Genomic DNA, 14,868 nt, shown 5'->3' with positions numbered 1-14,868 from the left:
TGAGACAGAGAGAGACAGAGCATGAATGGGGGAGGGTCAGAGAGAGAGGGAGACACAGAATCTGAAACAGGCTCCAGGCTCCGAGCTGTCAGCACAGAGCCTGACACGGGGCTCGAACTCACGGACTGCGAGATCATGACCTGAGCCAAAGTCGGACGCTTAACTGACTGAGCCATCCAGGCGCCCCACGATGTCATTTTTAAAGTGTGCTGTGGCCTACTTGTGCAAACCGTGTCTCAGACCAAATAATTGATGAGGAAGGGACAACTCTTCACTGGAAAAGTAAGCTATTAAAAGCGGAAGAGAAGAGGCATCTTTTCCTAGCAATTCTAATGGCTGCTAAAACCCTACATTCAAGACTGAGGTGGGGTGCCTGGGTGGCTCAGTTGGTTGAGCGTCCAACTTCAGCTCAGGTCATGATCTTGCAGTTCATGGGTTCAAGCCCCGCATCGGGCTCTGTGCTGACAGCTCAGAGCCTGGAGTCTACTTCCAATTCTGTGTCTCCCTCTCTCTCTGCCTCTCCCCTGCTTATGCTGTCTCTCTTTCTCTCTCAAAAAAAACATGAAAAAAAATTTTAAAAGACTGAAGGGGAACTTTCAGTGAATGGGTCAGACTGACAACCACCTGAGCCTGCTGATTAATGTCAACCTCACTAAAGGGGAGACGCACATGCCTGTGCCCCATGATGTGCCACAGGAAGGACACACACAGCAGCATCTATGAAGCCTTTTCAGCAAAACAGCTGGGTCCGAAAGCAGCTTTCTAGACCTAACTACCTTGACAGTAGATAAAGAGATGAATTAAATGACACCATGATAACAAATGCAGAATGTGAAAAACTCTCATCAGTCAACACTGGACACAGGGAAAGGAAGGAAGCGAAGGAATAACGATTATAGACTAAAGGAGTTTGGAGACAAGAAACTAATCAACCAAATGCAGTGAGTGTGTGACACCTATGTATACGTATACAGGTCCTGATTTGAACAAGCCCACTATAAAAAGGTATTTGTGAGGGGCTCCCGGTAACAGCTCAGAGCCTGGAGCCTACTTCAGATTCTATGCCTCCCCCTGTCTCTACCCCTCCCCTGCTCACACTCTGTCTCTCTCTGTCTCTCAATAATAAATAAATGTTAAAAAAATTTTTTTAAATAAAAAAAAGGTATTTGTGAGATAGCAGCAGAAAAATCAACACAGTCTAGGTATAATATTAAGAAGTTATTGTTAATTTTACTAAATGAAATAGTGATATCACTGTGTTTTTAAAGCCCTGATCTGTTAGTGATACATATTGAAAAGTATGTGTGAATGAATTAATAGGATGTCTAGGTTTGCTTTAAAATACCCTAGGAATAGACACTAGGAATAGACAGATACATATTGAAAAGTATGTATGAATGAATTAATAGGATGTCTAGGTTTGCTTTAAAATACCCTAGGAATAGACACTTGGGTAGCTCAGTTGTTTAAGCGTCTGATTTCGGCTCAGGTCATGATCTCATGGTTTGTGAGTTTGAGCCCCACGTCAGGGTCTGCACTGGTGGTGCACAGCCTGCTTGGGATTCTCTTTCTCCCCCTCTCCCTCCACCCCTCCCCAACTTGTGTGCACATGTTATCTCTTTCTCAAAAATAAATAATAAACTTTAAAAATAACCTAGGCGGGCCTGGGTGGCTCAGTTGGTTGGGAGTCCAACTTCGGCTCAGGTCATGATCTTGCCCATAAGTTCTAGTCCCAGGTCTGGCTCTGTGCTGACAGCTTAGAACCTGGGGCCTGTTTCGGATTCTGTGTCTCCCTCTCTCTCTTTGCACCTGCCCCACTGGCGCTCTCAAAAATAAATAAACATTAAAAAAAAGTTTTAAATATTCCAGGGAAATGAAAAGGTGGCCAAGTTGGGGTGGTGGGAGGTTGAAAACGGATGAAAAAACAATGGAAAATGTTGATAAGTTGTTGAAGTTAAGTGCTGGGAACATGGAGGTTCATTTATACTAGTCTCTCTACTTTTGTATGTGTTTGGAATTTTCCCAAATAAAGAGTTTTAGTTGTGTTCTTTGTTTTTGAAGTGCAGAAGTATGCTCCAAGAGGCTCATTTCTCATTCTCTAAGGAGCTCTAGGCCAGCAAGACTTGGTCTGCTGGAGCTAAATTTGAGGCTCATACCTCCTCTCCTCCTTTATCTTGTGCTTCTCTTGTGGCCCTTCTGACCCCTTGCTTTTGGTTCTTCTTCACAATTCTGATCCTCTTGTTGCTCGTTTCACCTCCTGACCTCTTCCATCTTGAGACAGCGTTCTTGACCCCAGCTTTGCCTACTGACTGGCTCTAGCACTGTGGTTGTTTAACTGTCAAGTACAAAATGAATCCTGATCCTAGAAGCCCTTGATAAGGTACACCAAAGGTGGGGATTTAGTCAGAGGGAACAGACAGGCGTCTAGTTAACAGTGCTGAAGTTCAGGGGTGCCTGGGTGGTCCCAGTTGGTGAAGTTTCCTATCTGACTCTTGATTTTGGCTCAGGTCATGAGTTCAAGTTCATGAGATCAAACCCTGAATCAGGCTCTGCGCTGACTGTGCAGAGCCTGCTTGGGATTCTCTGTCTTCCTCTCTCTCTCTCTGTCCCTCCCTCCCTCAAAATAAATAAATAAACATTTAAAAAAAAAACAGTGATGGGGCACCTGAGTGGCTCAGTTGGTTGAGAGCCCGACTTCGGCTCAGGTCATGATCTCATGGTTCGTGGGTTCGAGCCCCGCATGGGGCTCTGTGCTGACAGCTCAGAGCCTGGAGCCTGCTTCTGATTCTGTGTCTCTCTCTCTCTCTCTGCCCCTCCCCTACTCGTGCTCTGTCTCTCTCTCTCTCTCTCTCAAAAATAAATAAATATTAAAAAAAAAAACAGTGGTGAATTTTAGGGTTCAAGTTAGGCTAGTTGTAATGATTCTTCAGGGTCCTCCTAGATCCCATCTTCAGTAAAATAGTAATGTTTTTTTTTTAAGTTTATTTGTTTTTAAGGAGGGGGAGGGGCAGAGGGCAAGGGAGAGAGAATCCCAAGCCTACTCCATGCTGTCAGCACAGAGCCCAAGGCAGGGCTTGATCTCACAAACCATGAAATCACGACCTGAGCCAAAACCAAGAGTCAGACACTTAACTGCCTGAGCCATTTTAGTGCCCCCAAAATCTTTTTATAAAAATAAAATACTTTTACACCAGTATTATAGAAGGTATCCTTTTTTTTTTAAGTTTACTTATTTATTTTGAGAGAAAGTGTGAGCAGAGAGAGAGAGAGAATCCCAAGCAGGCTCTGTGCTCTCAGCACAACAGAGGGCTTAATCCCATCAACTGTGAGATTATGACTTGAGCTGAAATCAAGAGTCAAATGCTTAACTGAGCCACCCAGGTGCCCCTAGAAGATATCCTGTAACCATAATTATATAATAGTTGAAGACTAAGAACTGAAATACTATTCTAAAACATCCCACTTTACTGTAATACTCACTGTATTAGATGAAACGTTAATTTATTCTTTTGGTAGTCTTAAAAGTTAGAAGTTTATTTCTTCTCAAGGAAATGCTCAGAAAGTAGCAAATTCGCTTCATTTTCATATTCATCTCCTATAGTCCTAAAAATAAGGAAACAAATATTATATAAGGCATAAAACTACTACTCTAGGAAAACTTTTCTAAGTAAGCCAAAAGAAAACGGTCACAACCCAATGTCATATGGTTCCTCTGAACTATTAAATATACCCACCAGTTCCTGGATTTGGATACAGCATTTCCTTGAGTAAACCTTACAGTTTGTGGGCCTCTCTGCCACTGAACCACCAACCTCCTGAGGAAGATTCTGGGCTCACTGGAACTCAGGTCACACAGATGGGCGGGCTATCCAGTTGGGCGGAACACTTGCTCCTCAGTTTCCACAGGAAGATATCGACCTTACCATCTGTTTCCTTGCCCTCTCCAGCACCCAGGGCATTCATGGGATACTCTGCTCCCTTTCCTCATCTTTCTGGTTTTGATTTTCCTAAATCCTATTGTGAAGCCAGTGCAAGAAGCAATACTTGCACGACAGATCCTGGTTGCAGGATATAACATCAGTCTAGTTGTTGACCAACCTAGAACTTAAGAACTCTTCCATCTCTGAAGAATTATCTGTGCAGCCCTGTCATTCCTCCCAGAGCAATCCACAGTAGAAAATCCATTTCACTTCTTGGTCAAATACACATATACCCCACGCACAGAAGAAACACTGGGTTTTTATTGTTCTGTTCTATTCCATTTTTGTGCATGTTGGTCATAAATTCATTTCACTGCTTAATGAGTCACAACCTGGATCATGATTATTAGCAGAAAGCTGCTGCTTGAAACATGTTGTCTTGGCCCTCCAAAAGGATTGCTTTTGCCAGGTTGTGTTTCGTGTTATGCCCTTAGCAATCCTAGGAAACCTCTTTCTCTATTTGTTACAGAGAGATTATTGTTTCACTTAGTGCCACGTGGATGAGAACTTCCTTTGAGGCCTCAGGCCTACTAGGAAAAAACTTCTCTTTAGAAACAGGTGTGTTTTCATCACACGAATAATGCAAATCATGTAACTGGCCAGATGTCAGTTTTGCTTTAGCTGCCAGGAAGTTCAGTATCAAATGCATGGCTCTGTAGTGCAGGTTTTAACTGTCTTCATGTATGCATCTTGTTCTTCACTTGTTCTGTACATTCTGATTTAATTGCATTTAACTTATATTTTACTATATGTATTCAATCTCAAAACCATGTAAAGAATTGGGAAATCAATCAATCAGCCAGCCTTCAGATGTCCCAGTCTCCTAGGCCATTCATAAAAATGACGGATATATTTACGATCATGGTTAAACGTTATTTCTACCTTGACACACTTTCTCTGTAAGTTGACAGCAGCAGAGCATAAGACAATCCCATTTGAGGAAAAAGTGTTAGTGTAAGCAAAAAAAAAAAAAATTTTTTTTCTTAGGAAACCTGGAATTATGAACTATGTAGAACCAAATAGCTTGACTGTATTACCAGGACGCTTGTACCTCTCATCATAGAAGGCCTCAGTGATCCTCGCAGAGGTGTGTGGGAGGCACAGCAATGGCCACCCAACATGGCAACAGAGATTTTGTGTCGCTTAATGAAATAAAAAATCTAGGCACTTACAGCAAAAGGGACTTGGTAGCTGTGATTAAATCAAGGAAACTTCTGTGGAGATAGATGATTAAATCAAGGTCCTTGGGATGTGGAGGTGGATTATCCTGGATTATCAGGATGGGCCCAATCTAATCTCATGCATCTAGCCATGTCTGAGAGAGCTACAACCTTGAAGAATGTTAGAGATGCAACGTGCTGGCTTTGAGGATGAGGGAAGGAGACCACAAGCCAAGTGACGTGGGCAGCATTTAAAAGCTGGAAAATCTCCCCTAAAGCCTTCAGAAAGGAACACAGCCCTGCTGACACTTTGACCTTAGCCAAATGAGATCCCTGCCAGACTTCTAACCTACAGAAATGAAAGATAATAAATTTCTGTTGTTTTAAGCCACTTAGGTTTGTGGCTATTTGTTACAGCAGTAATAAAAAGCTAATACAAGAGGTATTGACCTTATTTTCTTGGGGGGGGGTGGATTTCAGTGCCTCATAATATATTAGGGCAAGTTAATATATTATTAACTTGGAACTATGTCCATAAATCTAGAACACAGGGGGACTGTAAAGGGGACCCAACCCAGGAAATCTTCCTCCGGAGGACTTTATAACTGAGCAGTAACACCTGGTCCGAGGGAACCTCATCCAGCACCACCAGCCAGCTGGCTTCTTCACCTCTCAGTACCTGTGTCCACACAGCATGGAAAGCAGCTTTCCAGGAGGACTTCCTCCTCTACTCTGGCCAAGTGTATAGGGCCTGTGAATAGGGCCAGACACAGGTACTCTTCCTCTGCCTAGCTCAGCCCTACCCTGGGAGTCTGCCTCTTTGAGATCATTGGCAAGGCCCCTCGCCACTGCTGTAGGTCTGCATTTGCACCACGTGCTCCAGCACACGTGGGCAGACCCCACAGGAAGGGAGGTGCTGGGGAAATGAGAGAGCGTGCCCCTGCAATGCTGTCAGCCCTCGAGCACCCTCCAGATACTTCTTATCTCCACTTATGCAAGGGCTCTGATGCGATCTTAAAAAGTATTTATTTTAAATATTTCACACCAAACTAATATAATAAATAACCCTGTATGTACCACCCAGGTAAAGAAATGAAACGTGAATATAGTTGAAGCCCCCTGTGGCTGTCTCCAGTTGCATTTTCGTCCCCTCCACCCAGTGGTAACCATTATCCTGAATTTAATGTTTACCTTGACCATGCAGGTCTGTATTTCCTGCATATATATGTATCTTTAAACAATGTGCAGTATTGTTTTGTATATCATTTATTATTTTACATATCTTTTTTATTGTACATCCTTTTCTAAGTTTTTTGGCCTCAATCCTATAACTGTAAGGTTCTTTTTTTTTTGTGATAGATGTAGCTGCATTTACCCATTTTCACTCCTATGTAGTATTTTAACATATGAATAAATCATAGCTCACACTAGAACGTTTCAGATATACTGAGTCTTTGTCCACAAACCTTTGCAGAGTTGAAATCATAATGTCTATATACTATTGAATTTTAATATATCACACATTTTTAAATGCTACTATACTATCCTTATAGATTGTATATAGATTATATATAATTCTCAATGGCTGCATAATATTCCATAGAGTGAAAATACAATAATCTTTTAGCCATTCCCCTTATTGGATGATTGAGTTCTTTCTGCTTTTATGGAGAAGCTTTTCATTTGTGATTATTTCCTTAGAATAAATTATTGAAGTGGCATTACTGCTTTTAAAGCTATAAATATGCATGTGAATCTTTATGTACATAATCAAATGAATTTCAAAAGACTAACTTTACCTTACAGATATCCGTGTGTTAATGGTGCTATTTCATCAAATATTACCACTTGAAATGTTTCTAACAATTGACCTTTTAGTTTATACTTGTAGTAAGATGAAACATTTTTTAACATACTGTTTTTACAATTGTGTGTGGGGGACAGTCTCACCTGCAGATTTTAATATATACAGAGTTTAACAACTATCTTTTAACAGAGATTTTAACATATGCATTATATTTTAAAGAATAATAATTGTGATAGAATAAATAACATCCTGTTATATGCAGATTCCAAACTGCTTTCCAAGACAAAGTTTTAAATGTTATTGTATATATTCCTAGGCCTGATAACCATCTAAAGATTTTTTTGCTTTTTCTTCAATTTCATGTGTCCCCAAATCTGATTTCTCTTCTACCTTCACCTAGTTATGGAGACTGACCATGGAGGGTGGGAGGGGTGGGGAGCAGGGGGAGGAGTTTCCCCGTGAGGGCTGAGATCCTCACTGGGCACAACAAAGGATGCCAAAATCAAAGGACTAAACAAGGCCAAAAACCATGCAGGAATGTCATGGGAAAGACCTAGAAGGGAAGCCACAAGAATCATCGACCAGATAGGAGGATGGGGTGGAGGTGTGGTGGCACCAGGTACAGTACCTATGGATCCAGAAATCTAGGGCCAGATAGAATAGAGCCAAGTGAAGCCTCTTCTCTGTGAACCATGTGGTGAATGGGAGCTCTATCATCGGTTTGACTCACAGTGGTCTAGATCTCTGCTATTTTAAGCCAAGTGCATAGATAGTCACTTTACTACTCTTCAGTTTCTCATACTTCATCCAAATCTACTTTCTTTTAGTGGAGACTTCAAGTGGGTTCAGGTTAGCATTCAGCTCAGAAGTGCTACAGTGTCTCTGAGACATCAAGGAAAAGACACATTAAAGGACACCTTTCATTAATATTATTCAAATATCACATTCAAGGTTATCTCATGGTATCTTCCTTTACAAAAGAAAAATGTTACCACCACTCCATCCTTTATTATTTAAATATTACTTTACATATACTTTTTGGTATGCTTTCATGAAAATGTTTTAGACTTTTTCAATGATTCAATTCTGTCTTCTAAAATTTTTCTTTTTTTTTTTTAAAGCTTATTTGAGAGAGAGAGAGAGAATGTGCATTCAGGGGGAGGGAGAGAGAGAATCCTGAGCAGGCTCCGCACTCTTAGCACAGAGCCCAGTGTAGGACTCCATCTCATGAATTGTGAGATCATGACCTGAGCTGAAATCAAGAGTTGGATGCTTAACCAACTGAGCCATTCAGGTGCCCCTAAAATATTTCTATTTTGAAATTTTTTTTAAACTCTAAAATTTGAGCTTTTAATGAAAAGACAAGCAATGGACTGGGAGAAATTTACAAATCACAGGGATATTTTTAATGTTTATTTTTGAGAGAGAGAGTGTGGGGGAGGAGCAGAGAAAGAAGGAGACAGGGGATCCAAAGCAGGCTCCATGTAAAGCCTGTTGTAGGTCTTGAACTCATGAACCATGAGATTATGGCCTGAACTTAAGTCAGATGCATAACCAACTGAGCTACCCAGGTGCCCAACAAATCAAAGATTTGATAGAGGACTTGTATCTAGAATATGTAAAGCACCAGGGTGCCCAAGTGGCTCAGTTGGTTAAGCGTCCAACTTGGGCTCAGGTCATGATCTAATGTTGGTGGGTTCGAGCCCCGCATCAGGCTCCATGCTGACAGTGTGGAACCTGCTTGGGATTCTCTTTCTTCCCTTCTCTCTCTGCGCCTCCCCCACTCATGCTTTCTCTCTCTCAAATAAATTAACTTAAAAAAGAAAACTTAAAAACATATGTAAGGCACCCTCAAACTCTATAAGAAGAAAATAACCCAATTTATTAAAAAAAATTTTTTTTTAACGTTTATTTATTTTTGAGACAGAGAGAGACAGAGCATGAACGGGGGAGGGGCAGAGAGAGAGGGAGACACAGAATCGGAAGCAGGCTCCAGGCTCTGAGCCATCAGCACAGAGCCAGACACGGGGCTCGAACTCACGGATGGCAAGATCATGACCTGAGCTGAAGTTGGATGCTTAACCAACTGAGCCACCCAGGTGCCCCGAAAATAACCCAACTTAAAAAGTGGGCAAAAAGGTTTTAATAGACGCTTCACTAAAAGGATACATGGATAGCAAATAAATATGTGAAAAGATACTCAACATCATTGAGATGCACATTAAAACCACAATGAATACCACTACATAACCCATTATAGTGTCTGTTAAAAAGACTGACCACACCGAGGATTGATGAGTACGTGGAACAACTACAAGTCTCATATGCAGCTGATGGGAATGTAAAATGGTACAGCCACTTTGGAAAACATTTTGGCAGTTTATTAAAGAGCTAAACATATACCTGCCATTGGTCTACTCTTAGGTATTTACCCAAGAGAAATGAAAGCATATGTTTCTACAAAGATTTGGATGTGAAAGTTCTAGCAGCTTTATTTATAATCAAAAAGTGACAGCAACTCAAATGTCTAGCAACAGATGAATGGATAAAAAAATTGTGGTATGTCCACATGATGGAATACTACTCAGCAAGGAAAAAGGGATGAACTACTGATACACATGCAACCTAGATGAAGCTCAAAATTGTGTGGAGAAGAGCCAGACAAGAGTAAATACTGTTCGCTTCTACTCTATAATAAACTCTAGAAAATACAGACCAGTCAATAGTGACAGAAAGCAGATGGGTATTTGCCAGGGCTCACATAGAGTTGGGAGTCAGGGAAGACAGGCAGACAAGAAAGAGGAATTACCAAAAGGCAAGAGGAGGGGCAGTGATGGATATGTTCATTATATTGATTGTGGTGATGGCTTCATGGTTGTATATATATGTGAAAACAGCAAACTGTACTCTTTAAATATGTGCAATTTAGGGCCACCCAGCTGGCTTGGTCAGTTAAGCGTCTAACTCTTGATCTTGGCTCAGGTCATGATCTCATGTTTCATGGGATCAGGTGCCATGTCAGGCTCCATGCTGATAGGATGGTGCCTGCTTGGGATTCTCTTTCCTTCTGTCTGCCCCTACTCCAATCATACATGCACATGCTTTCTTTCTCTCTCTCTCTCTCTCTCTCTCTCTCTCTCTCTCTCTCTCTCTCTCTCAAAATGGGTAAATAAAAATAAATAATAAATGTTTAATAAAATATATTTAATAAATTGAATAAAATTGTTTAATAAAAATATGTGTTGTCATATGTCAATAATACTCTTTTTTTAAATTTTTTTAACATTTATTTATTTTTGAGAGGTAGAGAGAGAGAACAAGTATGGGAGGGGCAGAGAGAGAGGGAGACACAGAACTTGAAGCAGGCTCCAGGCTCTGAGTTGTCTGCACAGAGTCCCACGTGGGGCTTGAACTCACAGACGGTGAGATCATGACCTGAGCCAAAGTCAGACCCTTAACCAACTGAGCCACCCAGGCGCCCCTCAATAATACTCTTAAAGCAGTTAAACTTTACACACACTTCAGCAGAAACTTAAAATTTTGATTCCTTTTCACTGTAATCCAAAAAACTGCTTTACAAGAGCTATTCCTTCACCTCTAAAACAAATATTTTTTAAGGAATATTTTGCTCTTATTTCTTTAATCTGAGGTTAGCAAATTTAAAAAATTCAGTCAGCAGATTTAAAAGAGTTATTACTTTGATCTTGAAAGCCATTAAAGAAATCCAAAACGTGCCATGAAGTCTATAAATGAAAAACAGAAGTGGGAAAGAATTCCACATTGCTTTAGTTAGAGGTCACAAGATACCTGAAGCTCCAGGTGAGGAGTGCAGGGAAGGAATAGAATGGGAAAAGCCAAGCCCTATGCTAATAGTTGATCAATACGGATTTTAGTCTTCCCCACTTCTAGACCTATCCTTTCAAAAACTTTTAGATTCTCTTCCCCTTGATTCCATCTGTTAAACTGAGATCATAATGTCTGTACTCCCTACCTTAAATAACGTATGTAGTCAGAAGAATAGGACCATTAATTTGGTATTGTCCCCATTTATTTACATAAGAGAGAATAAGAGAGTGGCTATTCCTGCAGCAAATTTGTTTTGCTGTTGCTTCTCCTATGGGATTTCACTACAGACATGTAAGTATATCTAAAACATTAGAAGGTTGATGGCCATTTTGGGGGCACCTGGGTGGCTCAGTCGGTTAAGTGTCCAACTTCGGCTCAGGTCATGATCTCAGGGTCTGTGAGTTCAAGCTCCACATCAGGCTCTAGGCCGACAGCCCAGGGCCTGGAGCCTGCTTTGGATTCTGTGTCTCCTCTCTCTGCCTCTCCCCCACTTGTGCTTTCTCTCTTTCTCTGTCTCTCTCTCTAAAAATAAACATTAAATTTTTGGTAGTTTTTTGTGTGTAAAACATTAGACCTTAGGTCAGAACATGACATACATTGAGCTGAGCCTTTTTAAAAACTTGGTGTCATTTATGCAAGTTGAGACTATGTATCAAACCTGAAAATGCATCATCAGGGACATCAGTGCTTTACTTCAGATGGGAGCAAATATATCAATGCACTGGTTATAAATGGAAAGAGGATAATGAAGATTTTGGGCAGACGTTTGTTTTCACTAACAAATGTTCAATTATTTGCAAAGGTCTTTCATAATGTTAAATTGGAGGAAGTTATAATTGTGAGTATAAAATTATAAAATTATCATTTCTGTTCCTCTGTTATAAATGCAATCTAACTAGGATTAGTGTCTATTAATTCACTTGTGATACAGCTTGGTTTAAGAGAATCTTGGAATAAGGGCACCTGGGTGGCTCAGTGGATTAAGTGTCCAACTCTTGGCTCAGGTCACGATCTCACAGTTGTGAGTTCAAGCCCTACGGTTCAGCGCTGACAGTGCTGAGCCTACTTGGGATTCTCTCACTCTCTCCCTCTTTCTCTGCCCCTCCCCCACTAGTGCTATCTCTCTCTCAAAAACAAATAAATAAACTTAAAAAAAAAGAGAGAATCTTGAAATAAAGTATAGGCTACTGTTCTCATTAGTTCTCAGCAACCATGTGTGGTTTTCATGGCAGTTTCCAGGTTAGTATTTTTACTGATGTTTCTCCATAGATCACAAAATTAGGAAATCTTCTAGAGTCAAAAGAAGACCATTGCAACAGACTCATTGAAGAAAATGACAAATATCAAAGATACGTAGGCAACTTAATAAATAAGGTACAAATGTTCTTATAGAAATATTTGTCTTTAAAAACTATGCCAAATATTAAAATAATAGAATTTTGGTGCTACAAAGGATCTGAAGAATGATGGAACACATTTATATTGATTGTTTTCACTTCATAATGACATTATAAAATGCTCCCATCAGCCTTTTAGCTGACATCTAACAAAGAACATTCTGTGTGTCTATCCCCTGCTGTTGGCAATTTTAGGTCTTAGTATTACGACTTCATTTTGAGGGTAATTGTAGATCTTTTCAACTTAACATTCTAGTTTACCTTCTGAAAACTGCATTAACTTTAACCAAACAGGCTCTAACCCTTAGCTGATACATCTACCACTTGTGTGGAAGACAACTGGATTATAGTTGACTCACTACAGTTGTCCATTTTCTGACACTTCACTCTTTCTGCATGATGAATAGGTACTTTATGATTCTATTTCTATTCATATTCCTGATTTCAAACTGTAAGGAAGATGTTTTGCCTACTGTAAAGCTATTGATGAAATTCACATAATTGAACTTCAACTGAAGAGATTTTTATAAAAGCAAATATAAACAAAAATAAAAATTCTAGAATTTATCATAGAATAATTTTTTGGCTTATTTTTTTCAAGGTTACATCATATGAAGAAATTATCGAATGTGCTGACCAAAGGCTTGAGATATCCCACTCCCATATTGTACAGTGAGTTGAAAAAAGCTTAGTTTTTAATTTTGTAAACATTTACCGGTATTTTATTTTGCTCTCTGGCTTACCAAGTTTATTTTTTTAGGCTCCTAGAAAGAGGAAAAATGTGAAGTTTTTATAAATAAAGGCCATTCTTCAATCAAATAGTCTGCTCAATGTCTGACTACTTGAATAACCAGATTTTCATCTTCTTTTCTCAGAGCTCCCTTTGATTTCAGGGAGGGGGGCAGTGACAAACTTAGTGAGAAACATCCAAAAATTTCAGGAGCTATTCCATGGTGTTCAGGTAAAATAACCTTGCAATGCTTAATGCTTAGACTTTATTCACAAAAAGTTTTGAATGCACACCAAATGAAACATACATGTATATATATATATCAAGTGCCAACTAAACTCTCTCATGAGAATGAGATTCAGCTTGAGGCGTCTGGGTGGCTCAGTCAGTTGAGCGTCCTACCCTTGATTTTGGCTCGGGTCATGATCCCAGGGTCATAGGATGGAGCCCCACATCAGGCTCCACTGTGAGCACAGAGTCTGCTTAAGATTCTCTCTCTCCACCTCTGGCACTCTCTCTCTCTCTAAAAAAAATAAAAATAAAAATAAAAAATAAGGTGCACCTGGGTGGCTCAGTCAGTTAAGCGTCTGACTTTGGCTCAGGTCACGATCTCACAGTCTGTGAGTTCAAGCCTCACATCAGGCTCTGTGCTGACAGCTCAGAGCCTGGAGCCTGGAGCCTGTTCGAATTCTGTGTCTGTCTCTCTGCCTGTCCCCTGCTCACTCATGTGCGCTGTCTCTCTCTCTCTCAAAAGTAAATAAGCATTTATAAATAAATAAAATTCTGCAAATTTTTTTCACTTATTATCTTCATTTCTCATATGCTGTTTCTTCATCCTTCCCCCAATTTCATTTATACTGTGCTGGCTATCACTAAGCTTAAGCAAAAGGTCTTACATAGAAGGCACATAGAAGGCACATTCTTACATAGAAGGCACACCCCACATGTGAACTTTCTATAGGGCTAACTCACCACAAGATAACTAACTGAAAGACAGTTCGGGTATTTGTACCTTGGGAAGTTTGTTTTTGTTTCTTATTATTGTATCTAAGCAGAATGAATGTTAAAACAATTTTCCCATTTTTCAGACTGACATTGACAAATTTTAAATTTGAAAGAGGAAAGGAGTGTTAATTATACACTGAAGACAAGTAAAATAAGACTCCTCCTTAGCTTGTAACCAAGAAAACTCAGCCAATGTTCAAACATCATGGGCTCATGAAATATAGAAATAACAAATAACCTAATATTTCTAAACCAATATCAAACCATCACTCTGGCCACATTTCTTTGCCCCAGTCATTTTTTTTTTTTCAACGTTTATTTATTTTTGGGACAGAGAGAGACAGAGCATGAACGGGCGAGGGGCAGAGAGAGAGGGAGACACAGAATCGGAAACAGGCTCCAGGCTCTGAGCCATCAGCCCAGAGCCTGACGCGGGGCTCGAACTCACGGACCGTGAGATCGTGACCTGGCTGAAGTCGGATGCTTAACCGACTGCGCCACCCAGGCGCCCTCCCCAGTCATTTTTAAAATTCAAATTTTTTTGAACTTACATTTCAGAAAAGTGACTGATCCACTTTGTGGCCAAGAAGAGATTTGAGGGGCACCTGGATGGCTCAGTCAGTTAAGCATCTGATTCTTGATCTCGGCTTAGGTCATGATCTCACAGTTGATGAGTTCGAGCCCCACACTCTTCACTGACAATGTGAAGCCTGCTTGGGATTCTCTGTCTCTCCCCTCTGCCTCTGCCCCTACCCTGCTTGCTCTCTCTCAAAATAAATAAACTTAAAAAAAATTTTTTTTAAAGAAGAGATTTGGGGTGCTTGGGTGGCTCAGTCAGTTGAGCGTCTGACCTCGGCTCAGGTCATGATCTCACGGTCTGTGAGTTCAAGCCCCACGTCGCACTCTGTGCTGACAGCTCAGAGCCTGGAGCCTGCATAGGATT

At 40.4% G+C, this 14,868-nt stretch overlaps 1 protein-coding gene across 3 annotated transcripts in view; it reads left to right on the top strand.

Moving 5' to 3' along the window:
* Window positions 1-14,868, top strand: part of CAGE1 (cancer antigen 1) — a 57,135-nt gene that overhangs the window by 23,984 nt on the left and 18,283 nt on the right. Inside the window, exons 10-11 of one of the 3 annotated variants that reach the window (XM_047101245.1) lie at window positions 12,063-12,167; window positions 12,792-12,862. In XM_047101245.1, the coding sequence (XP_046957201.1) occupies window positions 12,063-12,167; window positions 12,792-12,862 (176 nt within the window). The other 2 variants (XM_047101243.1, XM_047101244.1) reach the window with 2 other exon arrangements.

Source organism: Lynx rufus, unplaced genomic scaffold (assembly GCF_022079265.1).
Source record: "Lynx rufus isolate CCGP_SWC_20201006 ecotype Redwood Valley unplaced genomic scaffold, mLynRuf1.p SCAF_6, whole genome shotgun sequence".
Classification (NCBI taxonomy): domain Eukaryota; kingdom Metazoa; phylum Chordata; class Mammalia; order Carnivora; family Felidae; genus Lynx; species Lynx rufus.
The sequence above is the reverse complement of the archived record's forward strand: the minus strand, read 5'-3'. Positions and strand labels throughout refer to the sequence as shown.